At 43.0% G+C, this 27,658-nt stretch overlaps 1 protein-coding gene across 1 annotated transcript in view; it reads left to right on the top strand.

The window, feature by feature from the left end:
- Positions 1-2,116: 2,116 nt before the first annotated feature.
- LOC144497906 (sorting nexin-18-like) overlaps positions 2,117-27,658 on the top strand; it is a 50,038-nt gene continuing 24,496 nt past the window's right edge. Inside the window, exon 1 of the mRNA XM_078219354.1 lies at positions 2,117-3,722. Coding sequence (XP_078075480.1) covers positions 2,147-3,722 — 1,576 coding nt within the window. The 5' untranslated portion in view covers positions 2,117-2,146. The remainder of the gene's footprint in view (positions 3,723-27,658) is intronic.

Below are 27,658 nucleotides of genomic sequence, written 5' to 3'. Positions count from 1 at the left end.
AATTGGTCCGTTTTAAAGTCCAAACCAGCAGCACACCGACTCCGGGCCTCATTAACTGTGCACAAGCTGTCGGCGCCTGCAGGTAACTTGTGTATTTTGTTCAGACAAGTATCGCGCTGCTGACCAGCAAATGGCAAGGAGGGGCCATCATGAGGAGTTGGGGACACAACAGGAAAGTTCAGGTCGCAGTTGTACATTTATTGGAAAATCACTGTCCCTGAGGAATCCTTGGACAGGCTTTCAGTCCCTGTGCAAGGGGCCCAGTATCTGTTTTGGAGGCCCATTGGGACACCTAAAAATGGCCAATTTATCAATGGATTAAATACACTGCTAAATTTCCCCGTGATTGAGCCCGCTGGAAAACGGGTGCCACACGATCTCCGAATAAGAGCTCCGATCTCCGAATCCATCACAGGAAGATCATTTCACGTTATCCCTCATATAAAAACATTATTGGTGCCACATCTCCACAGCAGTGTGTTTCTGACAAGTTAAAAAGTCTGAAGGTAGATCATTTTTATTTCCTTCACTCGTAAACATGGTAGCAAACAACTTAAGTAATCCTTTATTTCACATAGTGCCATCGATCCGACATCTGAAATGGATGCTTTTACACTGTGGCTCCGGTTTCCAGAGAACAGCTTCTTTGCTACCATTCTCCTTTGTTTCCTTTCCACTCGGTGTTGTTTTCCAGCCAGAAATGAAGCTGCTGGTAGCACTTCACCAGGGCAATGCATCTTAGCGACCGGCAAAATAAGTTGACAGCTGCACTTTAGGTAAAAGCATTATTCTTCCAGGCTGTCTCTCGCATTCCACGCTCCTGCACTGTAGTGATGAAAACGTACCTAAAACGAAGCAGAGCAAATATTACTCAGACATCGTTAACAATTAAAATAGTGAATTATTAAACTGATTATATATTTATTGTGCATCATTGAGAACAGTTCCAATCCCTTTGTACCAATGCCAAAAGAAAACTTCCAGTGACATAATAATGAATCATATTTGAGTAGGAAGTAGCTTTGTATGATTATGCAAACAGATTAAATCACAATTGGAGGCTAAAATTGCATTAATTCTGGTGGCAAATGTGGAATCAAGTTGCTGATGAGTGGGTTGGTGCTCGTTGCATTGTGTCTATGAGTTGGGCTCTGCCCTGCCCCTGCTGTCGGAGCTCGCTTGCTCAGACTGGTTACGTGTGTTTTTCTCTGACTGGGGCAGTCAGTCACTCAGTCAGTCAGTCAGAGCGGCTCCCGAGCCTGTAGCTCCAAGGAAAGAAGCTGGAAGTTGCTCTTGAAGGGAAACAAAAGCATTGTTTTATTGTTTTCCGTTAGGTTTCGTTGCAGAATTCAAACAGGGACTCGATTCCGTGTTCAACTCGCAGGATTTAGGAACTGAGGCAACAACTTGCTGGAAAGGGACATGAAAAATCACTGAAGTGCAGCCTCTCCGCCACCACTCAACTGGGGGGAGGGAGGAGAGCCGGAGCCAGGAGAATTGAGCAGTTCAGAGCGAAAAAGAAGCGGAGTGAGGAGGGGGTCGAGTCGGATCCGGAGTGAGGGAGGGGGTCGAGCCGGATCCGGAGTGAGGGGGGCTCGGGAACCTGAGTGAGAGACACACAGAGTGGAATCCGGAGTGAGGGGCGTTTTGGGGAACAGGATCCAGAGTGAGCGGTGTCTTGGGAAAAGGGTGAGATGGAGTGAGGAGTGATTTTGGGGAGGGTGAGGTGGAGTGTTTTGGAGTGGGGTGAATCGGGCAGAGGGTGAGCCGGGGGTGGGGGGAGGGAGAAGCGGAGTGAGGGGGGTTTGGAGAGGGAGAGGCGTCGTGAGGGGGGTTTGGAGAGGGAGAGGCGGCGTGAGGGGGGTTTTAGGGGGACGTGAGCCTGGGGGGGGACGGTGCTTTAGGGAGGGTGAGGTGTAGTGAGGGGGTGTTTTAGGGGAGGGTGAGGGGTATTTTAGGGGAGGGTGAGGGGTATTTTAGGGGAGGGTGAGGGGTATTTTAGGGGAGGGTGAGGGGTATTTTAGGGGAGGGTGAGGGGGGTACTAGGGGAGGGGGGGGGTTAAGGGAAGGTGAGCCTGGGGGGGACGGTGTAGTGAGGGGGTGCTTTAGGGTGAGGGGGTGTTAGAGGCTGAGCCGGGCCGGGACCATGGCGCTCCAGGCTCGGGCTCTCTATGATTTCCAGAGTGAGAATGTGGGGGAAATCTCGGTCCGGGAGGATGAGGTTTTGACCGTTTACAGCGAGCACGACATCGAGGGCTGGCTGGAGGGGGTCAACAGCCGGGGGGAGCGGGGCCTCTTCCCGGCCTCCTATGTGCAGATCCTGCGGGCTGCGGGTGGCGGGGGAGCGGCCGGAGAGCCCCCCGTCTCCCGCTATGCCAACGTGCCGGCGGTGCCGCCACCCCAACCCCAGGTGGCAGCGGCGGGGGGAGGAGGAGGAGGCGGCCCGGGGGTCGGCGGCAGCACCTTCTGCCCCCCGCCTCACCTCCAGGCGGCGGCGGCGGGAGGAGGAGGGGGTCCGGGAGGAGGAGGGGGCCTGGTCCAGTTGGCCGGCCTCCAGCACCAGGCCTCGGGCAGCGGCGACGACGACGATTGGGATGACGACTGGGACGATAACTCGACGGTGGCGGACGAGCCGCTGTCGGGGAGCGGCGGCGGCGGGATGGGCTTCTCCCCGGAGCTGGACGGGCCGGGCCGTTACAAAGTGAGCACGGGCGGGGGCCGAGCCGGGCTTTCCTCCTCCTCCTCCTCGGCCACCGCCGCCGCCTCCTCCAAGAGCACGGCCACCGTCAGCCGCAACCTCAACCGCTTCTCCACCTTCGTCAAGTCGGGCGGCGAGGCCTTCATCCTGGGCGAGGCGGCCGGTTTCGTCAAGGACGGCGACCGCATCTGCGTGGTGGGCGGGCCGCACGGCCCCGAGTGGCAGGAGGACCCTTACCCGTTCAGCTGCTCCATCGACGAGCCCACCAAGCAGACCAAGTTCAAGGGCATCAAGAGCTACATCTCGTACCGCCTGGTGCCCAGCCACACGCAGAGCCCGGTCAGCCGCCGCTACAAACACTTCGACTGGCTGTACGGCCGCCTGGTCGAGAAGTTCCCCGTCATCTCGGTGCCCCACATCCCCGAGAAACAGGCCACCGGCCGCTTCGAGGAGGACTTCATCTCCAAGCGCAAGAAGGGGCTGATCCTGTGGATGAACCACATGACGAGCCACCCGGTGCTGGCCCGCTGCGACGCCTTCCAGCACTTCCTCACCTGCAACGACGAGAAGGCGTGGAAGCAGGGCAAGCGCAAGGCCGAGCGCGACGACATGGTGGGGGGCAACTTCTTCCTCACCCTCAGCACGCCGCCCACCCCGCTCGACCTGCAGGAGGTGGAGAGCCGGGTGGACGGCTTCAAGGGCTTCACCAAGCGCATGGACGAGAGCGTCTTCCAGCTCAGCCACACCGCCAACGAGTTCGCCAGGAAGCAGGTGGTGGGCTTCAAGAAGGAGTACCAGAAGGTGGGCACCTCTTTCCGCCTGCTGAGCCAGGCCTTCGAGATGGACCAGCAGGTCTTCTCGGTGGGACTCAACCGCGCCATCGCCTTCACGGGAGACGCCTACGATGCCATCGGGGAGCTTTTCGCAGAGCAGCCCAAACAAGACATTGACCCGATCGTGGACTTATTAGCACTTTACCAGGGACACTTGACCAATTTTCCCGACATTATCCACGTCCAGAAAGGTACACGTATTCCCCTAATTTTTTCTTGCATGCAAGCAGATGAAGCCAAGGCTAATGTTTTGATTTGATTTATTATTGTCACGTGTATTGGAGTACAGTAAAAAGTGTCGTTCGCTGAGTGCCAGGCACAGTCAAAGCATACCATTCATAGAGTACAAAGGGGAGAAGGAAAGGAGAGGGTGTGGAATGTCGTGTCACAATCATAGCTAGGATGTAGAGAAAGATCAACTTAATGCGAGGTAGGTCCATTCAAAAGTCTGATGGCAGCTGTTCGTGAGTCGATTGGTGTCCTCACTTTTGTATCTTTTTCCCAACGGAAGAAGGTGGAAGAGAGGATGTCCAGGGTGCGTAGGGTCCTTGATTATGCTCGCTGCTTTTCCCAGGCAGCGAGCATGTGTGTGATATTGTCCAGTGATTTGCGATTTATAGCCTTCAAATTTAATCACTTGTAATGATTAAAAACAACTCTAGACAAGTACATGTTATAAATATGTTTTGTTTTAAAAAGCAGCATTATATTTGCAATATGTCGAGGCTTCTATCCTTTGGGAACTGGACTAAACCATATACTTAATGGTGCTAATAGTATTAAACCAGTAAAAAAAATCTTTCAGTGGCTTGGATCAATGGTTGCCCCATTGCCTTAAGAATGTCATGGGTCGGAGTCCCAGTCCTAAACTGGAGTTGTTAATCTGGGCTGACACATTGGGTTTAAGATGACACCTCAAACAATGTAACACCAATCACTGTCTGTCCAGTGGTCCTTTTCAAAAATGATGGGAGGTGTACTCCCTTGTGGCTGCCAGACTAAGCATATCCCTCCATCAGCATCACTAAAACCAGAAAATGCTGGAAAATCTCAGCAAGTTTGACAGGATCCGTGGAGAGAGAACAGAGTTAATGTTTCAAGTCCAGATGACTGTTCTTTCCACAGATGCTGTCAGACCTGCTACGATTTTACAGCATTTTCTGTTTTTGTTTCAGATTTCAGCATCTGCTTTATTTGCTGGCGGCACGAGGCACAGTGGTTAGCACTGTTGCCTCACAGTACCAGGGTCCCGGGTTTGATTCCAGCCTTGGGTAACTGTGTGGAGTTTGTACTTTCTCCCGTGTCTGTGTGGGTTTCCTCCGGTTTCCTCCCACAGTCCAAACATGTGCAGGTTAGGTGGATTGGCAATGTTAAATTGCTCCTTAATGTCCAAAGATGTGTTGGTTAGGGAGATTAGTGGGATAAATGTGTGGGGTTATGGGGATAGGGCAGAGGGTGGGCCTGGATAAGATTGGAGAGTTGGTGCAGACTCGATGAGCTGAATGACTTCCTTCTGTACTGTAGGGATTCTATGAATTTGCTTTTAATAAAAAATAAATGTCTGGCTATCCCATTGTGGTTGTTGGACCTTGCTGTGCACAAATTAACTACTGTGTTCCCTGTATTACAATATCAACAATATTTCAAAAAATGCTTTTTGGCATTAGGGCAATTTAGGACATTGAGGTCAAACCCTTTCCTTTTTTTAAGACAGTTACAGGCATATCTAATTAAATTCACTTTTAAGGCAGCAATATTAAGGGCTTTTGAACACATTGCATCTTTGCAATAATTTGTCTACGTCAGTATCTACTTTTAAATAGTACTACTGGAATGCAACTTTTAACACTAGGACAATATGGTGTACACTTGTACAGAAACTGCTTGTTTCAAGCAGAGAAGTAATGCTTGTATCTACACAATGTGGCTGTTATGTTCTCATGTTAATTTTTTAAAGGAATGCTTATGTCATATTTGAATTATTTGATGTTGCTACTCTTTGTTCCATCCACAAGTGGTGTTGACTGGAAGAGAGATGAGTTCTCCCATGCTCTCCTCAACATAGTTGACTTCAACCCTCTTCCTTATCCTTTGTCCTGCCCAATGTTTGGCAGTGGGGCCTGGATAGCTGTATAAAATATATCGCGTTAAGAAGGCTAGTTTGTGTCTTGTATTTTTACATCCTATGGATTGTTTTTCTTTTCAGTGTGTTAATAATCCAATCCTTGGTTATCCCCAGCTGCTGATTTATGAGGTGGGGGTACTTGTCATAAATCAAATGCAGAGATGTTCTTTTGAAGGTCAGAATGAAGGCTTGTTGACCATTCTCTCCTAAATGTCTCTTGAGAGACCATGTCAACTTTCATGGATAGTTTTGATAGGTATTTGATGAAAGGATTAGGATTGCACAGATTAGTAAAGGTGATCATGCCTGATTAGTCTGACTTTATTTTAAAATCATTAGGAACAGGGAAATGTCTTTGAAAACAATGTGGGCAAATGTGTGGTTATCCACTTTAGACCAAAAATGGAAAGACCTGGGTACTTTCTAAATGGTGAAAAGCTAAAAGAAGTTGAGGTCCAAAGAGATTTGAAGGTCCAGGGACGTAGATCATGGAAATGTCATGAGCAGGTACAGAAAATAATTGAAAAGGAGTACTAGCCTTTACATCTTGATTGGAATACAAGAAGCTAGAAGTCACACCTCAGCTCTACTAAGCTCTGATTAGACCACACTTGGAGTACTGTGAGCAGTTCTGGGCATCACACCTTGTGAAGGATGTATTGGCCTTGGAGGGAGTGCAGCATCGATTTACCAGAATAATGCATGGATTTGGAAGGATTAAATTACAAGAAAGATTACACAAAGTAAGGTTGTAATACCTGGAATTTAGAAGATTAAGAGGTGATTTGATCAAAGTTTTTAAAGTCATTAAAGGGAACAAATTGGATAGATTAGGATAACCTATTTCTGCTGGCTGGAGAGGCTAGGATTAAAGGGCATAGACTAAAAATTAGAGCCAGGTTTTTTAGGAATGAAATTTGGGAAGACCTATTCACGTGACAGGTGGGGGAAGTTTGGAGCCCTCGTCCACAAATATCAATTATTAATTTTAAAACTGCAGTTGTTTAAAAATGTTGTTAGCCAAGAGGTTTGAGGCAATACTGGTACATGGAGATGAGTTGCAAATCAGCCACAATCTTATTAAATGGTGGAACAGATTTGAGGGGCTAAAGGGTACCCAAATAAGTACTTTTTGATAGCCATGGTCTGGTGGAGTCAATAGTGTGATACTGTGTTGTAATTCTTCCTGCCGGTAGTTCTTCTCTTTCCTTCTGTTAGACTGAGATGAGTGGAGATTGCTAAGATTGCACTTCATATAAAATATTTTTAGTCCAACAAGAAAGTACGTAGTGCTAGATATATGTTAAGAAATGAAATGAGCCTGAGTAGGTCATGCAAATGTAGGAACATTTAAGAAACAGAAAATATAATCAGCAAATATAAGTAATTTGGAAGGGACAGTTTAAACTGGTTGACTTGTTTGAAAAATGCATAGAAAAGGCTCCTTGAACCTGTTTTTCTATTCCTTCCAATTATGGTTGCTCTGTACTTGTTTTTCCATGGTTCTTTGCTCTACTAAAATTAATCTTGACAATTTCAGTCGACTCAGCATCCAGAGACTTTTGGGGAAAGTGTTCCAGATTTTAACTGCTCTTTGTAGATTTGAAAATTAAGTATATTTAGTCAGGTAAAAGAATTATGAATTGGGGAGGAAAACAATTAGTCACCTAACAGGATGTTTTGAGAAAATACTGGCAACCCTCAGAAGGAAATAGTGAAGCATTTTATAAACTGATAAGTAAAATAATTGCTAATGGAGAGGGAAAGGGAAATCTCATGGATGATGAAGAGGTACTAAATGAGTAATTTGCCCTGGTTTACACAAGTGTGTGATAATGGCAATAGAAGGCTAGAGGAGGAAACAGTGGCTCAATTAGATTGGCAAGTTGTAGGTAAGGAAGTAATATTGAAAGAAGCTATTCAAACTTTTATTAGAAGAGGTATCCAACATCAATTACATACATGTAAGAATGCTGAAGTAAGAGGCTGTGTTCATAATCTTTGAAATGAAAGTTGTTGAAATCAAAGGTTTCCAAAGTAACACCTCTATTTAGGAAGTGTGAAAGGACTAAGTTGGATAATTATGGCGGTGAATAAGCTCAACCATTAGAATTCACTTGGAGAGATGGAACTTATTTAAGGATAGTTAATATAGATAAGGTAATGGCAATTCCTGACTGTCAAATTTGAATTATTTTCTGAAAAAGTGTATTGATAATGGAAATGCAGTGGATATCGTAAATCATGAATTTCTGACACGGGGTCATCCTGACTCAAAATGTTGGCCTATTCTCTCTCCACAGATGCTGTCAGACCTGCTGAGATTTTCCAGCATTTTCTGTTTTTGTTTCAGATTCCAGCATCTGCAGTATTATCTTTGGTGCAATTGGAGTGGTTTCTGAAACTCGGCATATTTGGTGGGATAAGTTCATTGGGATAAGTTCATTTAAATAACTTCCCTCTCTGTCGTCTCCCTGTGCACAATAAGTGTTCGTATTGCTGGTAAATGGGGAATGTGGAGTATAGCAACTTTATAGGGCGACTGGGAAATGAAGGCTATCCCCAAGAAACGATTTCACAGGCACTGTGAGGACTCTTTACTGGGTTTGGCAGATGGGCAGCAGAGTTGCCCACTTCATGGCAATGAGCACAAATAAGGAAGTTCCTTAGGAATGAGGAAGAAGCAAAGTAGTGTTGCCATAAAAATACATAAGGGAGAAGAATGTCATGACCATGCCATGTTTCCACATCAGTAACGGGGAGTCTGCGAAGGCATTCGCCCTGCCTCAGATTTTCCTTTTCTAAGTGCAACATCTTTAACTGTAGCTCCAGCTGGGTAGTTGCCATGGGAAAGGGTTTGTTTTGCCAAATCACTGTTATAAACTTAAGAGGCATAATTGCTCCTGAAGTTACTTGCAAGTTTTGTGCTCATCCTTTCACATGGATTAGAATTGGGATGCATTTGTTTCACATCCTAATGCTGAAAAAGTGTTCTGTTTCAACACTTTAGGAAGTGTTGCTGTTGCCGGCTGACCTTTGCCATTATGCGCACTCTGCCGTTGAGGAGGCATTTGGAAAGAGCATAAGACTAGAAAACAGTTCATACTTTATACTCACCAATAATTAAAGGTTTTTTATTATTGTCTGGGTGGAGTTTGCACGTTCCCCCCCGTGTCTGCAGGGTTTCCTCAGGGTGTCCCAGTTTCCTCCCACACTCTAAAGATGTGCAGGTTAGGTTAATTGGTCATGCTACATTGGCCCTTAGTGTCAGGGATATTAGCAGGATAAATATGTGGGGTAAGGGATAGGGTCTGGGTGGGATTGTGCTCGGTGCAATCTTGATGGGCCAAATAGCCGCCTCCTGCACTGTAGGAATTCTGTGATTATTACTTTATGGGATGTGTGTGTCGCTGGCTGGGTCAACATTTGTTGTCCATCCCTAATTGCCCTTAAACTAAGTGGCTTGCTAGTTCATTGCAGAGGGCAGTTAGAATCAACCACATTGCTGTGGGCCTGGAGTAACATTAGACCGAAGCAGGTAATAATGGCAGGTTTTCTTCCCTAAAAGGGTATTCGCGAACCAGATGAGGCTTTAAAAGAATTGATAGTTTCATGGTCACCATTACTGCTTTATAATCCAGATTTATTAATCCAATTTCAATTCCACCAGCTGTTGTAGTGCGTTTTGAACCTGTGTCCCTGGAGTACTAGCCTGGGACTCTAGATTGCCAGTCCTGTGACATTATCACTATGCCATCATCTTCCCCTAAAATTAAGGAAATAAATGCTTGGTTAGGGAAAGAAACTGGATGCACCTTTTTCTTTTTGAATATGCTGTGTAAATTTATCGGAAGGGGTGTGAACATTGAAGGTGACAGAAATGGACATAGTAGTGGGGATTATATTCATAATGTTCATGATGGAACTGTGTCGAATTGGGAGGGTTATATCATTGTCAATATGTAACCACAAGTGCAGCTTTAAATAAAAGTTGCAGCAGTCGACAGTTCATACATTAATTTTCCCGGTCTGGTTCTTCCTCTTGCATCACTGTTACAGGCTGACCTTTGCAGTGATTTCCATAGAATGGTGAGATGGCTGTACCATGACTGCCAACACCTTGGTCCTTATGTGTTTCCCTTTCTGAAGAGTGAGATTATCCAACAAATGTAGATAATTTTGAAGACTTTCTCAGGGCTATGAAGCAGAATCCTAGTTGATATGCCTCAGCTCAGAGGTTCCTGACTGGTGTTAATTGTAAGGACCCTAGGGTCCTGTTTCCCCAGAAACCTAGCCATCTGTCAAGTCAGTCTGCTCCATCGAACAGTGCTAGTATTGTGGACTGAAGTAAGATGAAAGCCATAATGACGTTGCCAGCCAGGGTATTAAGCATCCATGTGAGTTATTTTCTTATGGTTTGATATTTGATGTACACCTCGATAGGATGAAAGATTTTCCCAGCTAAATTTGCCATGGTGTTTTCAGCAGCGTTCATTGCTGCATGGTTCCAAAAATGCATTTGAGTGATACTGTTCATTTGGTTACTTGGTTACCTTATACTTCCATAGCAAAAGCGACTATAGGGCAGACCAGGCAAACTATATTTCTCTGACTTGTTTGGTGGATCAAAGTTTGATTACGGCAAATATCCCATCACTCTTCATCATATACTCCATGTGTACTCCGTTTTCCTTATGTCCTTTATTATTGTCTGACTTGTATTGAAATATATAATGTATTGACATCACGACACGTGATTATATATCAAAAGCAGGAAGCAGAGAGTAGGCATAAATGGGTGTTTTTCAGATTGGCAAGATGTAACGAATGGTGTGCCACAGGGATCAGTGCTGCAATTCAATTGTCAAAATTTTGTAAATGACTTGAGGGATGGTTGCCAAACTTGCTGATGACATAAGGATAGGTAGGAAAGTAAATTGTGAAGGCACCGTAAGCAGGCAACAAAAAGATGTAGATAGGTTAAGTGAGTGGGCATAGATCTGGCAATGGGAGTAATATTTGTGAAATTGTCCATTTTGGCAAGAATTATTTTCAAAAAGCTTATTATTTGAATGGTGAGAGATTGCAGTGCTTTGAGGTGCAGAGGGATCCTAGTGCATGCATTACAAAAGGCTAGTATGTAAGTACAGCACATATTTAGGAAAGCTAATAGAATGTTAAATATATTGCGAGGAGAATTGAATACAAAAGTAAGGAGGTTATCCTTCAGTTGTACAGGGTGCTAATGCGATCCCTTTGGGAGTACTGTGTACAGTATTGGTCACCTTTATTTAAGGAAGGATTTAAATATGTTTGAAGCAGTTCAGAGAAGTTTTACCAGACTAATACGAGGAATGGCTGGGTTGTCTTATGAGGAAAGATCAGACAAGGTAAGCTTGTATTCACTAGAATTTAGCTGAGTAAAAGGTTTAATTTAAACTGACAAGATCCTGAGGGATCGTGAAGTAATGAATATGGAGACGATGTTTCCTTTTGTAGGGGAATTTAGAACTAGGGGTTACTGTTTAAAAATAAGAGGTTGCCCATTTAAAACAGATGAGGTAAAATTGTTTCTCTGAGGGTTGAGAGTCTTCGGAACTCTCTTCCTGAAAAGGTGCTGAAAGCAGAGACTTTGAATATTTTTAAGGCAGAGGTGGATAGATTCTTGGTAAGTGAGATGGTGATAGGTTATTGGGGGTAGCCTGGATGCAGATTTGAAATTACTGTCTGATCAGTCATGATCTTATTAAATTGTGGGGCAGCCTTGAAGAGCTGAATGGCCGCCTTCTCCTTGTTTGTATGTTTATGTTTGGACACTTAGTGTGTATTTGAGTCAGTACTGACCTGTTTGTTTTGTGAAGATGTGGAAGTTATTTATCCTGCTTTTCCAATCGTACCATTTAGTTTTTGTGGACATTGCTACAGCACTGTTAATATTAATACTACGATACAAGACTTAAATATATATTTCCAGAGATATCATTTTATTGGATGTTTCTAAAATTGATACATTCCAACACCTCTTCCGTAGATTGTTCTGTGATTCATTCGTGTACAAAAGTATTGTCCATTTCTGGCTGCTTAAAATAGAGCAGTTTCTTGAAGCAGCTCAAAATATCTAGTCAAAATCAGTTTTGAAGTTTAAAGATTCATGGAGGTTGGAGTTTGCAACTCATTGGTCCAGGGAATTTCGAGCCCCTTTGGCAAACAGTCATTTTAAAAATAAAGCCACACTCTGAACCCTGAAAATTAGCTGGTCAAAACAGTTAGATCACTGGTGCGGTAGCTACAAAGCTTGCACTTACTCGTCATCGACAATATTTTATAAGCCTTTCTTCTTATTAGTCGGTGCTTTATGCTGTTTTTTACCCTGCTTTCTTAGTTGCTATTCTTTCTTTCTTCAATTTATCTTTTCAAGATTTTATTTCTGCTCCTTTTCAAGATCTGGCTGTGGTGTAAGTACCTAATAGTCCTTGATTGCCTTAAAAGCTGGTCAGAAAAGCAGCACCTCAAATCAGTCAAACTGAACATTACTTGGTTCTGATCATTACTCATGGAATGATAAAGTAGTCATTTTCTAAAATGTATTGAATCGTACCAGTTGCACAAGTAACTGTGTTGTTGAAATAAGCTTTTATTGATGGATCTTAAAATTTCAGTGACATTAATTTGGATAGTCAGCCTAGTTCTTAGTGGATCTAAGGCCACAATTTGACAACAAGTCTTCACAATTTGACACATTTGTCAATGTCACTTAAACTGTAAAAGTGTCTGGTATGACAAATGAAGGATTTCAGTAACCAGTGACTACTGCTTTAATATAAGGCAATTTGCCAGTCAAGGGCAGTTCCTTGATTCAAGGATGGCACTTGCTCGGTGTGAGTTTCTGCTATGACTCTACATGTGACTGCACAGACCGATTCTCAACCTGCAGATCTTTGAGCACATGGGGCAGAGCGAACTGGAATGCAAGATTTGCTACCCTGTTTTTTCCTTCTCTGCCTCTTCATTAAGATATTGGACTGAAAGCATGATGTTGTTGAATGGGCACGTTGTCACAGTTTGAACAACTTGTAGCAAGCTCCTTCCAGTCATTAATGTCAGTGGTGGCCCACTTCAAGGAGAGCTTCGGAGTGAAACATTTTCATTGTCCTCCCCTCGAGCTTTTGGCCATTTTGAAAGTTACGAAAAGACCTGGCAGATGAGGCACTTTTTTCAGTTACCTGGACACAGTGTACAGTCCATTGATGTTGCAGGAGTTTTGCCTGAATGCTTGTTGAGCTGGCTTCAAATGGGACACAAACATTTGTTTGACAGTCCTCTGATTGAATTGCTGGTGGAAGCCTCTCTAGCAATTGTGTCACTGATACACAGTACAAGTCTCTCTGCTGAACAGGAGTGTGGTGATGACATCTACCCTGTACACTTGGACTTTTGTTGATTTGCAGAGGTCTTTGCTGTTGAATACTCACTGCTGTAGTTTGTAGAAGACTGAGCCTGCACAGTTGATCCAATGGTGGGTGCCTTCATCAATGGTGGCCTTTTGAGTTGAGGTGGCTACCAAGGTATGGGAAGAGAAAATCCCCTTCAACATCTGTGGGAGGTAAAATAATTGGCTGATTAGATCATCTTGCAACAACACTGCAGTCATCAAAAACATGTATATCTATGGTAATCTTTACTTTTGACATAAAGGTGACTGAGGTTGAAGAGCTTTCAATCTAGATGGCATTTAATACTCACACCGGAATGCAGTTGATATTTGAGGTGAATAGTTTGTAAATAGCATGGGGACTATAACGCAGCCTTGCTTGACCCCAGTCAGGATTTTAAGGCATTTGTTTCAGTTCTCCTGCTCCTTTGCAGCCATATCTTGAATCGTTTGCAGGGTTGTGATGAAGTTTCTTGGCCGTACAAATCTTTGGCGCACAATTCACAAAGCCTTGTGATTTACTGAGTCAAATGCTTTGGTCAGGCTAATGAATGAATGAGTTCCTGGTATAATTCTTGAATTATACCAGGGCACAGAGACACAAAATCATGACGCAAAACTTGATTTTGTGTCGCTGTGCCCTGTTTGAGAGCAGGTTTCCACCCCATCTGACGAAGGAGCAACGCTCCGAAAGCTAATGGCATTTGATACCAAATAAACCTGTTGGACTTTAACCTGGTGTTGTTAAAACTCTTGTGTTTACCCCAGTCCAACGTCAGCATCTCCACATCTTTATTGAATGATACAGACAACACTTAGATTTTTGACTCAAACAATGATGTAATCCAGGAGGTGCCAATGTTTTGATCTAGGATGCTTCCTGGTGATTTTGTATTTGTTCTGGTGGAAGCGGGTGTTTGTTATGATAAGGCCATGCTGAGCATACTTTGTTAGCAGGGGAACGTCACTTACATTGACTTCTCCCACCTGGCTTTTCTCAACGGTGCTGTTCCAGACATTGGAGTCACGGCCAACCCAGCCATTCGAGTCCTCAGAAAGATGACCTCTTCTTTTGCACTGGCAGTGAAGATTTAATCAAGGTCAGAAGAGAATTTTTCCTTTAATATCTTGGGAGTCAAGGTTCAACCGAGCTGTAGGTGGGGTTTAGACCTCCAGAGTCTCCAGAAGTTGTGAGTCTTTGGTTTATGCATTGGAGGAGTTTTGTCAGTGCATCAAAATTCCTATTCCGGTCAGATAATAGTTTGATTTGATTTATTATTGTCACATGTATTATCATGCAGTGTAAAGTATTGTTTCTTGTGCGCTATACAGACAAAACATACCGTTCATAGAGAAGGAAACGAGAAAGTACAGAATGTAATGTTGCAGTCATAGCTAGGGTGTAGAGAAAGATCAACTTAATGCAAGGTAAGTCCAATCAAAAGTCTGACAGCAGCAGGGAAGAAGCTGTTCTTGAGATGGTTGGTACGTGACCTCAGACTTTTGTATTTTTTTTCTGGAATCTCTGTACCTCCTTGATGAATACCTTTTCAATTGCTTTTTGCTGATAACTGTGGCCTACTCCAAATTCTTCTGTTGTAAAACATCCAAATAGAAATAAATGTATTAGAAATTCCTAATCCTACGTCATGTAATAAAGTGGATTATTATGTTGCTACTGCAATTTTGTTTCAGTTCTTGTGAAGATAATTTATTTTCATCACTTACAAGGGAGTTGGCTTTTGATGGCCTTTCTCTCCATCTTGACCCAACCTAGAAACAGTCAGGCAAAAATTTGAACTCCTTGTTAGTCTTTGAGATAAGGTGTTCCAAAGTTGAAATTAGTACTGTAACTGAAGAAGCAGTAGGTTGTAACCAGTTGCTTTCACTAGTTGGAGTGTACTGACGTGCAGTTACTACCCAGTAACTAAGTTTTATCCATTGGATATCTTAATTTATTTACTGCTGGTTATAATACCACAGTCCAAAAGACGTGCTGGTTCGGTGCATTGGCCATGCTACATTCTCCCTCAGTGTACTCGAACAGGTGCAGGAGTGTGGCAACTAGGGGATTTTCACAGTAACTTCATTGCAGTGTTAATGTAAGCCTACTTGTGACTAATAAATAAACTTTAAGTAGCCATATTGTGTCTGGTGTCTTGTTATGATTTGTAAAGTTTTAAGATAACTTCATAATGTTATTGGTTGACGGAAAATGAAAAAAAAAATCCTATTCCCTGTCATAAAACCACTTTTCCAGTAGGAAGGTGTATCCCTCTGCTTGTTTGACCGTGGGGGTCTCTGAAGGCGGCACTATAAATTTGGAGTCTTGATAGTTCGTGATACCATTGCAGTTTTATCTGGACAGTCAATCTTGAGGTTATCCATGAATATTCTAACATTCCAAGTTGCAAGATTTAAGATTTTTCTTTGACCATTAAAGATGGTAATCCTGCAGGACATGGTTCCACAGCCAGGAGACTATGAGAGAGTCTTGTTTTTTAGGGCACCTTTTCAAGACGCTCTCCATTGGGGAGAGCAGAGGTATCCTGAAGAGGACTACTCAATCATAGATGTTGCTGTCCAGACACCTCTGGCCCAACACAGATATCCAATTTTCTTTACATCTCTTTCATCTGTGTGGATATTCTTGACTAGGGAATTCCAGGTACATAGCCCTGTCCCCATCGCCAATCTTTCATTGTCAAAGGACTTGCCAAATGGATCCTACATGTGACTTTGACGGCACCGTAAGGTCCCCACTTCTAAACATTGTCCACACAATCCTGATGGTTTGGTGATTAGAGCACGGTGACTGGGACCACCAGGCCTCTGCAGCCTCCTTCCGCTTTCACAGCCAGTGAGAGGCACAATATTTCTTCGCTTGTTCTGGCTTTTGAGGACTTTTTGGACCACTCTTTGGCATGCCCTACCAGGAACAAGGAGCTTCCTATGGCATCACCCAATGAGCCCACACCTCTCCACGATACCAGGCTGACCACCCAGGGTGAAGACGCAATTTGTAGGGGCACAGTCAGTGAAACATTACTCTTTGCCTCATTAACATACAGTACACTTAATACTAAAACAAGATGGTCAAAGTGGAAAATAATTTTATTTTTGCATTTCTCTTAGCCATAAAAGTACACTATTTCAAAAAGCAAGTGAGTTTATTTTAGAGTATCTGTTTTTTTAAAAGATTAATCATGCAAACCAGCATGAAATCAGCTGATCCCATAGCTGCAAGCTGCTGAGTCAAACTGTTGGCATAATGTTTTCTAAATGCTCACACGTTGTTTTTCCATTTGGACTATCTGAACTGCTGTACTAAAATAGTAAAAGTGTTGAGTGATGTAAAATACATATCTCCATTTATACCATAAATCTTGGATGAATGCGTTGTTTTTCTTTTTAATCGTTAGCGTACAGAAGGAAACTTTTATTTTACAAAGCCAAGCTGCCTTTTGTAAGTGAAGTATAATCTGTCTCTCCTAATAAACTTCCCCTGTTTATAGTTTGAGGGGTGGGCTTAAAGTTTGCATCATTGAAGAAACGTATAATCTGTGTTGGCCTTGCGTTATGGGCAAGAAAGTGTTTGCACAACTTTTGGGGAATGTGAACTTGCATTCTGTTTGCTGTCTTAAGAGTTTTAGTTTGAAGTAAAAATGAATTACAACAGATGGGATGACATTGCCACAGGATGGAAATGACATCACAATTGGGAACAGATGGTAATGTGGTGGGGGGAGGGGGAATCTCATCATCATCATGTCAGGAGAGTTGAATGTGCATCAGTAATTATTTCATTGTGAACTTTATTCTGCAACTAATGCAAACGTCAGCCAGTAGCAATAATTTATATCCCACTGGTGGATTTTGACCCGAGTTGTTTGTCAGATTGGCTCACTTGTGGGATAGAATGTGGAGTCCCCCACTTATTCTCTACATTCATTTCATCATGTTAAAAAAATATCGAATGTAGGATTAGATGTGCATGTTTTTCATGCAGTTAGAATCCTGAAATAAGTAGCTGACTTGGGTAGAACATTGCAAAATGCACACCAGCCACAATGATGGGATGTCTTGCCATTTCCCACAATTTCCTAGTACATTTTACATAGAAAATTTGTATTCCAGGAAATGGGCTTCTCTTCCTGTGTGCTTCATACCACCAGTTTTCCAATGAGGGAAAAGCTGTGAATGATATTTGCCTGTGGATTACCCATTTGGTTAGTTGAGAACTTTTTTTAAAAAATGAACAGCCAGCACTATAATTCTGAATGTTGAGAATACAAATGATCACTTTTGACTTTCTGCTCAAGAATATGAAGGAGAAAATATTTTTTTTACACAGCACAGTGGACAGCTAAAATTAAATGAACTTGATTCACTTGGTGCTGCAGTTGCGATGATTTTTAATACTTTTGTGGATGAAGCTTGAATTTTTTGGTGCTTTCATTGACAGGTTGATAAAATTGTGTGTAAGAATCAGGTACAAATGTGAATGGATTTGTTCTTTTGCACAGTTAAAACTAAACCTTTTAATAGTTATAGAGGAGAAACTGTCTTTTGTTAACAATTCTAGGTGTCTCACACAGACATTTTACTATATCTGGGCAGTAGACCACAAAAAGATTTCTTTGTGGTACCTGTCCTGGAGATAGATTTGCTTTATCAACTTATTTTTGCTTTCAGAGAGAGGGATTGGTGAGTTCTCTTCTCTCAGTTGCCAATACAGTCGCAAGACATTGTCATTTTCAAGATCAGTATAGATGTCCACAATGAGTTCAGATCATCTAAAACTAGAAATTAATGTCATAATAGTAGCACAGAAATGGATAACTACTGCGGCAGCACAAAAAAAAACTTGTGTTTAAAATAATTACAAAAGTACAGCTTCTCTTCAGTCACACATTTAAGGAAATTAATAGTGTAGCGACTAAACAAGCTGGGAAAATCTGATTTTCTGCTCCTTGGAGATTTCAGGCTACCTTTAAGCAGATGTAAATTAAATTAGCTTTTAATCTTTTAGACTGATTTATGTAATTAAATCCAAAATAAATGTAAACCTCAAATTGATAATGCAGTTGAAATTGCTTCAGTTTGGGCAACCAATTAGGAAAACAAATGGTATTGTTGGCTTTCATTGAAAACCAATTTGAGTATGAGAACAGGGAAATTTTGTTACAATTGTATAGGGCTTTGGTGAGACCACACTTGGGGTACTGTGCACTGTTTTGGTCTCTATATCAAAGGAAAGATATACTTGCATTGGAGGTATTATAGCGAAGGTTCACTATATTGATGGGCTAGGAGGGTTTTCCAATGATCAGATGCTGAGTAAATTAATAAAGAGTCTCTCAACACCAGGTTAAAGTCCAACAGGTTTATTTGGTAGCGCAAGCTTTCGGAGCGCCGCTCCTTCATCAGGCACCTGATGAAGGAGCGGCGCTCCGAAAGCTCGTGCTACCAATTTAACCTGGTGTTGTGAGATTACTTACTGTGCCCACCCCAGTCCAATGCCGGCAACTCCACATTCTGAATAAATTAGGCCTACACCCCCTTGGAGTTTAAAAGAATGAGAGTGAACTCTTCAAATGTACAAGATTCTGAAGGAGCATGACACAGAGTAGACACAGATTGTTTCCGCTGCCTGGGGAACTTAAAACATGAGGGTGCAGTCTCAGGATAAGGAATAGATTATTTGGGACTGAGCTGAGAAGAGAGGTCTGTGACTTCTAGGAATTCTTTATCATATATCTATCTCAGACTCTTTTTCTTCATTTGGGAAATCGAGGGATTTGGGAAGCAGATGGAAAAGTGAAGTTGATGCAGAAGATCAGCTATGATTGTGTTGCACAGTGGAGCAGGTTGGAGTAGTCATAAGGTTTATTTCAAAGCCATTAAACTGTCTTTCACCGCCATAAAAGCCTGGATGAGCCAAACTGCCCTCCAGACCCATTTTGACTCTTGCTGGTGCCCACTAGCTTTGAGGTGTGGAACCTTTCGAGTACTGTTCAGCCAGAGCCTGATTTCCTCTCCCTTTTATCACAATTTTGTAACGACTCTATAACATAGGGTGTCTGAGCCAATGTGTATTCCTCACTGTTGATGAAACTTGTGCCCTGTCATGTAATATTTTGCTACCTGGCTTTCCCAATTCAAATACCTATAAATTATAACTCACTAAAACACTACAGTTCACTTTCTTAGTTCAGGGGATAGTATATTAATGTTACTGAACTAAAAATCCAAAGACCTGGACTGATTATTCATAGGACGTGAATTAAAATCTGACTGTTTGAGAATTTGAATTCAGTTTTTAAAAAGAAATTTAGAAATAAAAAGTTATCAGTAAACATAACAGTGAAGCTGTCAGATTGTTGTTTCAAGCCCAACTGGTTCATTCATGTCCCTTAGGGAAGGAAACCTGCTGCCCTTGGCTTGTGATTCCAGACCCACAGCAATGTATTTGACTCTTCGCTGCTGTCAGAAGTGGCCGAGGAAGCTACTCAGTTATACCAAACCAATGCCTGTACAGGCATAAACAATGAACACTGGCCTAATTACCAATGTCCATATCCAAAGATTGATGTCTTTTTTTTTTGTTTAATTTCCTGGACCTGCCATCTTATTATCCACATCATACTACCATCCTCCAGGGCCACCAGTTGGATGAGCCCTAGTGATTGTACCGCAAAAAAGTTTTGTCCTTTCTTTCAGTCCCTTCCATCACATCTCGCCTTCCTAATTTAGTGTTCTCTTCTAGTCTTGTATCAGTGTGTGCTAACTACAGGGGATTTATTACCTCGGATACTCTGCTCCACTTTTAGAACATCGAACATTACAGCGCAGTACAGGCCCTTCGGCCCTCGATGTTGCACCGACCAGTGAAACCAATCTAAAGCCCATCTAACCTACACTATTCCAATATCATCCATATGTTTGTCCAATGACCATTTAAATGCCCTTAATGTTGGCGAGTCCACTACTACTGCAGGCAGGGCATTCCATGCCCTTACTACTCTCTGAGTGAAGAACCTACCTCTGACATCTGTCCTATATCTATCACCTCTCAATTTAAAGCTATGTCCTCTTGTGCTAGCTATCACCATCTGAGGAAAAAGGCTCTCACTATCCACCCTGTCTAATCCTCTGATCATCTTGTATGTCTCTATTAAGTCACCTCTTAACCTCCTTCTCTCCAACGAAAACAACCTCTAGTCCCTCAGCCTTTCCTCCATAAGACCTTCCCACCATACCAGGCAACATCCTGGTAAATCTCCTCTGCACCCTTTCCAATGCTTCCACATCCTTCCTATAATGCGGCGACCAGAACTGTACGCAATACTCCCAAGTGCGGCCGCACCAGAGTTTTGTACAGCTGCAACATGACCTCCTGGCTCCGAAACTCAATCCCTCTACCAATAAAAGCTAACACTCTGTACGCCTTCTTAACAACCCTATCAGCCTGGGTGCCAACTTTCAGGGATCTATGCACATGCACATCGAGATCTCTCTGTTCATCCACACTACCAAGTATCTTACCATTAGCCCAGTACTCTGTAATCCTGTTACTCCTTCCAAAGTGAATCACCTCACATTTTTCTGCATTGAACTCCATTTGCCACCTCTCAGCCCAGCTCTGCAGCTTAATTATGTCCCTCTGTAACATGCAACAACCTTCCGCACTGTCCACAACTCCACCAACTTTAGTGTCATCTGCAAATTTACTAACCCATCCTTCTACGCCCTCATCCAGGTCATTGATAAAAATGACAAACAACTGTGGCCCCAAAATAGATCCTTGCGATACACCACTAGTAACTGAACTCCAGGATGAACATTTCCCATCAACCACCACCCTCTGTCTTCTTACAGCAATTCCTGATCCAAACGCTAAATCACCCTCAATCCCATGCCTCCGTATCTTCTGCAATAGCTTACTGTGGGGAACCTTATCAAACGCTTTACTGAAATCCATATACACCACATCAACTGCTTTACCCTCATCCACCTCTTTGGTCACCTTCTCAAAGAACTCAATAAGGTTTGTGAAGCACGACCTACCCTTCACAAAACCGTGCTGACTATCCCTAATCAAATTATTCCTTTCTAGGTGATTATAAATCCTATCTCTTATAATCCTTTCCAAAACTTTGCCCACAACAGAAGTAAGGCTCACTGGTCTATAGTTACCAGGGTTGTCTCTACTCCCCTTCTTGAACAAGGGGACAACATTTGCTATCCTCCAGTCTTCTGGCACTATTCCTGTAGACAATGACGACATAAAGATCAAAGCCAAAGGCTCTGCAATCTCCTCCCTAGCCTCCCAGAGAATCCTAGGATAAATCCCATCCAGCCCAGGGGACTTCTCTATTTTTACACTTTCCAGAATTGCTAACACCTCCTCCTTATTAACCTCAATCCCGCGGGTCTAGTCCAATAGCCTGTATCTCAGTATTCTCCTCAACAACATTGTCTTTTTCCTGCGTGAATACTGACGAAAAATATTCATTTAGCGCCTCTCCTATCTCTTCAGGCTCCACGCACAACTTCCCACTACTGTCCTTGACTGGCCCTAATCTTACCCTAGTCATTCTTTTATTCCTGACATACCTATAGAAAGCTTTAGGGTTTTCCTTGATCCTACCTGTCAAAGACTTCTCATGTCCCCTTCTGGCTCTTAACTCTCTCTTTAGGTCCTTCCTGGCTAACTTGTAACTCTCAAGCGCCCTAACAGTCTTCACGTCTCATCTTTGGTTAGGGCAAGTTTAGGGCCAGTTATAGATGGCAGAGGGAAGTTATGTGTGGAACCGGAGGAGATTGGTGAAGCATTGAACCAATATTTCTCTTCGGTGTTCACGCAAGGGGACATGAATATAGCTGAGGAGGACACTGGGTTGCAAGGGAGTAGAATAGACAGTATTACAGTTGATAAGGAGGATGTGCAGGATATTCTGGAGGGTCTGAAAATAGATAAATCCCCTGGTCCGGATGGGATTTATCCAAGGATTCTCTGGGAGGCAAGAGAAGTGATTGCAGAGCCTCTGGCTCTGATCTTCAGGTCGTCGTTGGCCTCTGGTATAGTACCAGAAGATTGGAGGTTAGCGAATGTTGTCCCATTGTTTAAGAAGGGGAACAGAGACTTCCCCGGGAATTATAGACCGGTGAGTCTCACTTCTGTTGTCGGCAAGATGTTGGAAAAAATTATAAGGGATAGGATTTATAGTTATTTGGAGAGTAATGAATTGATAGGTGATAGTCAGCATGGTTTTGTGGCAGGTAGGTCGTGCCTTACTAACCTTATTGAGTTTTTTGAGAAAGTGACCAAGGAGGTGGATGGGGGCAGGGCAGTGGACGTGGTATATATGGATTTTAGTAAGGCGTTTGATAAGGTTCACCATGGTAGGCTTCTGCAGAAAATGCAGATGTATGGGATTGGGGGTGATCTAGGAAATTGGATCAGGAATTGGCTAGCGGATAGGAAACAGAGGGTGGTGGTTGATAGTAAATATTCATCATGGAGTGCGGTTACAAGTGGTGTACCTCAGGGATCTGTTTTGGGGCCACTGCTGTTTGTAATATTTATTAATGATCTGGATGAGGGTATAGTTGGGTGGATTAGCAAATTTGCTGATGACACCAAAGTCGGTGGTGTGGTAGACAGTGAGGAAGGGTGTCGTAGTTTGCAGGAAGACTTAGACAGGTTGCAAAGTTGGGCCGAGAGGTGGCGGATGGAGTTTAATGCGGAGAAGTGTGAGGTAATTCACTTTGGTAGGAATAACAGATGTGTTGAGTATAGGGCTAACGGGAGGACTTTGAATAGTGTGGAGGAGCAGAGGGATCTAGGTATATGTGTGCATAGATCCCTGAAAGTTGGGAATCAAGTAGATAAGGTTGTTAAGAAGGCATATGGTGTCTTGGCGTTTATTGGTAGGGGGATTGAATTTAGGAGTCGTAGCGTTATGTTGCAACTGTACACAACTCTGGTGCGGCCGCACTTGGAGTACTGTGTGCAGTTCTGGTCCCCACATTACAGGAAGGATGTGGAGGCTTTGGAGAGGGTGCAGAGGAGGTTTACCAGGATGTTGCCTGGTATGGAGGGGAGATCCTATGAGGAGAGGCTGAGGGATTTGGGATTGTTTTCGCTGGAAAGGCGGCGGCTAAGAGGGGATCTTATTGAAACATATAAGATGATTAGAGGTTTAGATAGGGTGGATAGTGATAGCCTTTTTCCTCTGATGGAGAAATCCAGCACGAGGGGGCATGGCTTTAAATTGAGGGGGGGTAGTTATAGAACCGATGTCAGGGGTAGGTTCTTTACCCAGAGGGTGGTGAGGGATTGGAATGCCCTGCCAGCATCAGTAGTAAATGCGCCTAGTTTGGGGGCGTTTAAGAGATCCGTAGATAGGTTCATGGACGAAAAGAAATTGGTTTAGGTTGGAGGGTCACAGTTTTTTTTTTAACTGGTCGGTGCAACATCGTGGGCCGAAGGGCCTGTTCTGCGCTGTAATGTTCTATGTTCTATGTTCTATGTTTACATAAGTCTCCTTCCTCTCCACAAGAGATTCAACGTCTTTTGTAAACCACGGTTCCCTCGCTCGACCACTCCTGCCTGCCTGACAGGTACATACTTATCAAGGACACGCTGTAGCTGTTCCTTGAACAAGCTCCACATTTCAATTGTGCCCATCCCCTGCAGTTTCCTTCCCCAACCTATGCATCCTAAATCTCGCCTAATCGCATCATAATTTCCTTTCCCCCAGCTATAACTCTTGCCCTTCGGTATATACCAATCCCTTTCCATCGCTAAAGTAAATGTAACCGAATTGTGGTCACTATCACCAAAGTGCTCCCCTACCTCCAAATCTAACACCTGGTCTGGTTCATTACCCAGTACCAAATCCAATGTGGCTTCGCCTCTTATTGGCCTAGCTACATACTGTGTCAGGAAACCCTCCTGCACACTGGACAAAAACTGACCCCTCTAAAGTACTCGAACTATAGCTTTTCCAGTCAATATTTGCAAAGTTCAAGTCCCCCATAACAACTACCCTGTTACTTATGCTCCTATCCAGAATCATCTTTGCAATCCTTTCCTCTACATCTCTGGAACTTTTCGGAGACCTATTTAAAAAAAACTCCCAACAGGGTGACCTCTCCTTTCCTGTTTCTAACCTCAGCCCAAACTACCTCAGCAGACGAGTCCTCATCAAACGTCCTTTCTAGCACTGTAATACTGTTTGACAACACTTCGACTGCTGCTTTTCTGCTGTTCTGTCCCTATTTTCAAAAACTTCCTGGATACCTTTTTTCTTTATCCCTGCCATTTATCCTTTCACCTTTTTACACTCTTGGTTGTATTTTTCCAGTGTCCAGTATCTCTGCTTCTGCATGTAGCACTGTCTTCCTGCAGTTGCTTGCTCTAAAAATACGAATTGTTAATTTGCACCTTGCTCTTGTACCCTGGTTTCTCATTGTTTAGCAGGACAATCGGCAAGTTTGTGTCTGTTTATACAATGTTTTTTTTCTTAAGGTACCACTGATATGAGGCTAGGATTTGAACATAGAAGTATGTAAATGATGGTAGTATTGCAATTCCAGTATTGGACTAACAATGCAGAGGATGCAAGTTAAAAATTCAACTAGGCAAGTTCAATACATTTTGCAATTTTTAGGATGTTGCAAGTTGTTTTTAAAAATTTAGCTGCTGCTTTTTGAGAAGGAAATTTGCAACCCCCGTTAAGTCTGGTCTGCATAGATTGTGTTCTCAAATAGTTCACTGTTTAATGCCTTCTGCAGCGATCCAACAAACCACTCACTCGCCAACCTTTCAGAATGAGAAGAAGGCTTTCAATAAGGTCCCACACAAGAGGTTACTAAACAAAATTAGAGCGCATGGGATTGGGGGTAATATCGCATGGTTTGTGAATTGGTTAATGGACAGAAAACAGTAGAAATAAATAGGCCGTTCTCAGGCTGGCAAACTGTGACTAGTGGGGGATACTGCAAGGATCAGTGCTTGGGCCCCAGCTATTCACAATCTATAGCAGCACTGTAGGCATACCTACACCACATGGACTGCAGTGGTTCAAGATGGCGGCTCACAACCTCCTCCTCTCGGAAAGTTAAGGATGGGAAATAAATGCTGGCCTTGCCAGTGACATCCACATCCAAATGTAATATTTCCAAGTTTTCTGATCGTACAAAATTAAGGGAGAATGCGAGTTGTGAGGAGATCGCAAATAAGCTTCAAGGGGATTTAGAGCAAGAACATAGCAGATGAAATACAATGTGGAAAAATTGTCAAGTTTTCCACTTGGGTAGGAAAAACAGAAATGCAGTGTATTTCAAAATGGTGAGAGGTTGGGAAGTGTTGATGTCCAAAAGGGTGCCCTTGTTCATGAGTCACTGAAAGCTAGTGTGCAGGTGCAGCAAGCAATTAGGAAGGTATGTTGCCCTTCATGGCAAGTGGATTTGAGTAGAGGAGTAAAGATATCTTGCTGCAAATATACAGAAACTTGGTGAGATAGCACCTGGAGATTTGTGGACAGTTTTGGTCTCCTTACCCAAGGAAAGATACATTTGCCAAGGGAGCATGCAACAAAAGTTTACCAAATTGGTTCCTGGGGTGGTGGAATTGTTCCATGAGGAGAGATTGAAGATACTGGCCTTGTATTCTCCAGAGTTTAGAAGAATGTCAGGCAATCTCATTGAAACACAAATTCTTAGAGGACTCGACAAGGTTGATGCAGGAAGGATATTACCCCTAGCTTGGACGGGTTGCGAAGCAGGGGACACCCTCTTCAAATAAGGTGGGTCATTTAGGACTGGGATGAAGAGGAATTTCTTCAGTTGGAGGATGATAAATCTTTAGAATTGAGTGTCCCAGATGGCTGTGGAGGCTTGGTCATTATGTTCATGATTTCTAGATAGATTTCTTAATAGATTTCTCGATGTTGAAAACATCAAGGGATATGGGGATAGTGTAAGAAAATAACACTGAGGTAGATGATCAACCAAGATCTAACTGTAATATGTAGCAGGCTCGAGGGACTGAAGGCCTAGTCTTATTTCCTATGATCCTGTTCAGAGACAACAAATATAGTCTTGTTTTAATTACTTGCATCCAAAGAGCGAATTTTGCAATAATAATGGCTGGCATTCTATTCCTCCTGATATTGTTAATTGACCTAAACAGCGGCCCTCAAACTGTTATATGGATCATGCCAGTAGAGAAAATGTCTCCAATGTATCGTCAAATTGGCAGAAGTCAATAGTTTCCTGTAATTCTTCAGCCTATATAAACACTTGAAGAAAAATAAGATGGAAAAGGTTCAGGAAATGGATTAGGTAGTTCAGATGTGGATCTGTGTTGAACTTGATGGCCTTTTCCTGTGTTAATATTTTATGATTCTTCTAACTTGTGACCTTTCAGTGAGCTCTGGGAAAATAACTTGCATTTATTAACATAGAACACTATCTGAAGGCGTTTCAGACGGAAGCAAAAAGCAGTGAAAAGGCCATTTTCAAAAGCTGCTGAAGCTAGTTTCAAAATACAGCAATAATTGGGAAATGCTTTGTATTAGCAATTCTGATAACAATGGTGCGAAAAAAAGTGCTGCAGATTACAGATGCATTTCTGAGAATCATATGGCTAGTGAGAAGCCTTGCCCATTCGCAACCCCCACAATTCAACGTGTGACCAAGTATGGAGTCTGCTATTGATTGCATTTCCCTAGGCTTGAGCAGCTGTCTGGTACCTTATCCAAGGAATTTAAATGTTTTTTAAAAAATGTTGTCAGTGTGGGCAAAGATGTATTTATTGTCCAGCTCTAGTTGCCTTGAGGTTAGTGGGACTCATCTTGAAGCTCTGCATTGCGATGTTCCTGTGATCTGTTTTAACTAGGGAATTTCAGGATTTTTATCCAGAAATGATGCATTTCCAAGTCAGGAGAGTGTGTGACATGGAAAAGACTGTGGAGCTAATGTTCCCATGATCTTATTGCCTTTGTCCTTCTTAGTGGTAGAGGTTGTATCACTGGAAGGGGCTACAGAGCATTTTCTAGAAAGTACCTGATGCAGGCACAGTATGTTGATAATGGAAGGATTGGATATTGAGTCCAGAGACATTGATCAAGTGCTTTGCTTCAGGTGTGCTGGTAAGTTCTTTGTCTGGGGGAAAATCATGTCTGTGCCATTCTTTAACTGACATCTGCGTGTGTCTTTCTGATTGACACCACTCAATACACCCCCACACTCCTGTGGGCACTGAGGAAAAACATACCCACTGTCACTCAGTCTGAGATTAGTTAGTTAACTTCCATAGACCAGACAGCAAATCTGAAGACCTGTTGTTCTGTATCACAGTAGTAGTGATTCTTATTGTATTTACCTGCTTGTCGAGTATAAATAGCATCAGTTACAGCAGGTTGAATTTCAAATATAACCTGTCCAGTCACGTGCGGAAAATGCATTGTGGTGTAACAATGACCTTTCTCTTCTCTTGTATATGTTTTGGTAGAAAAACAATTCTGTTAACACTGACAAGGTTATGCAAACCAATG

This window comes from Mustelus asterias, chromosome 1, assembly GCF_964213995.1.
Source record: "Mustelus asterias chromosome 1, sMusAst1.hap1.1, whole genome shotgun sequence".
Classification (NCBI taxonomy): Eukaryota; Metazoa; Chordata; class Chondrichthyes; order Carcharhiniformes; family Triakidae; genus Mustelus; species Mustelus asterias.
The sequence above is the reverse complement of the archived record's forward strand: the minus strand, read 5'-3'. Positions and strand labels throughout refer to the sequence as shown.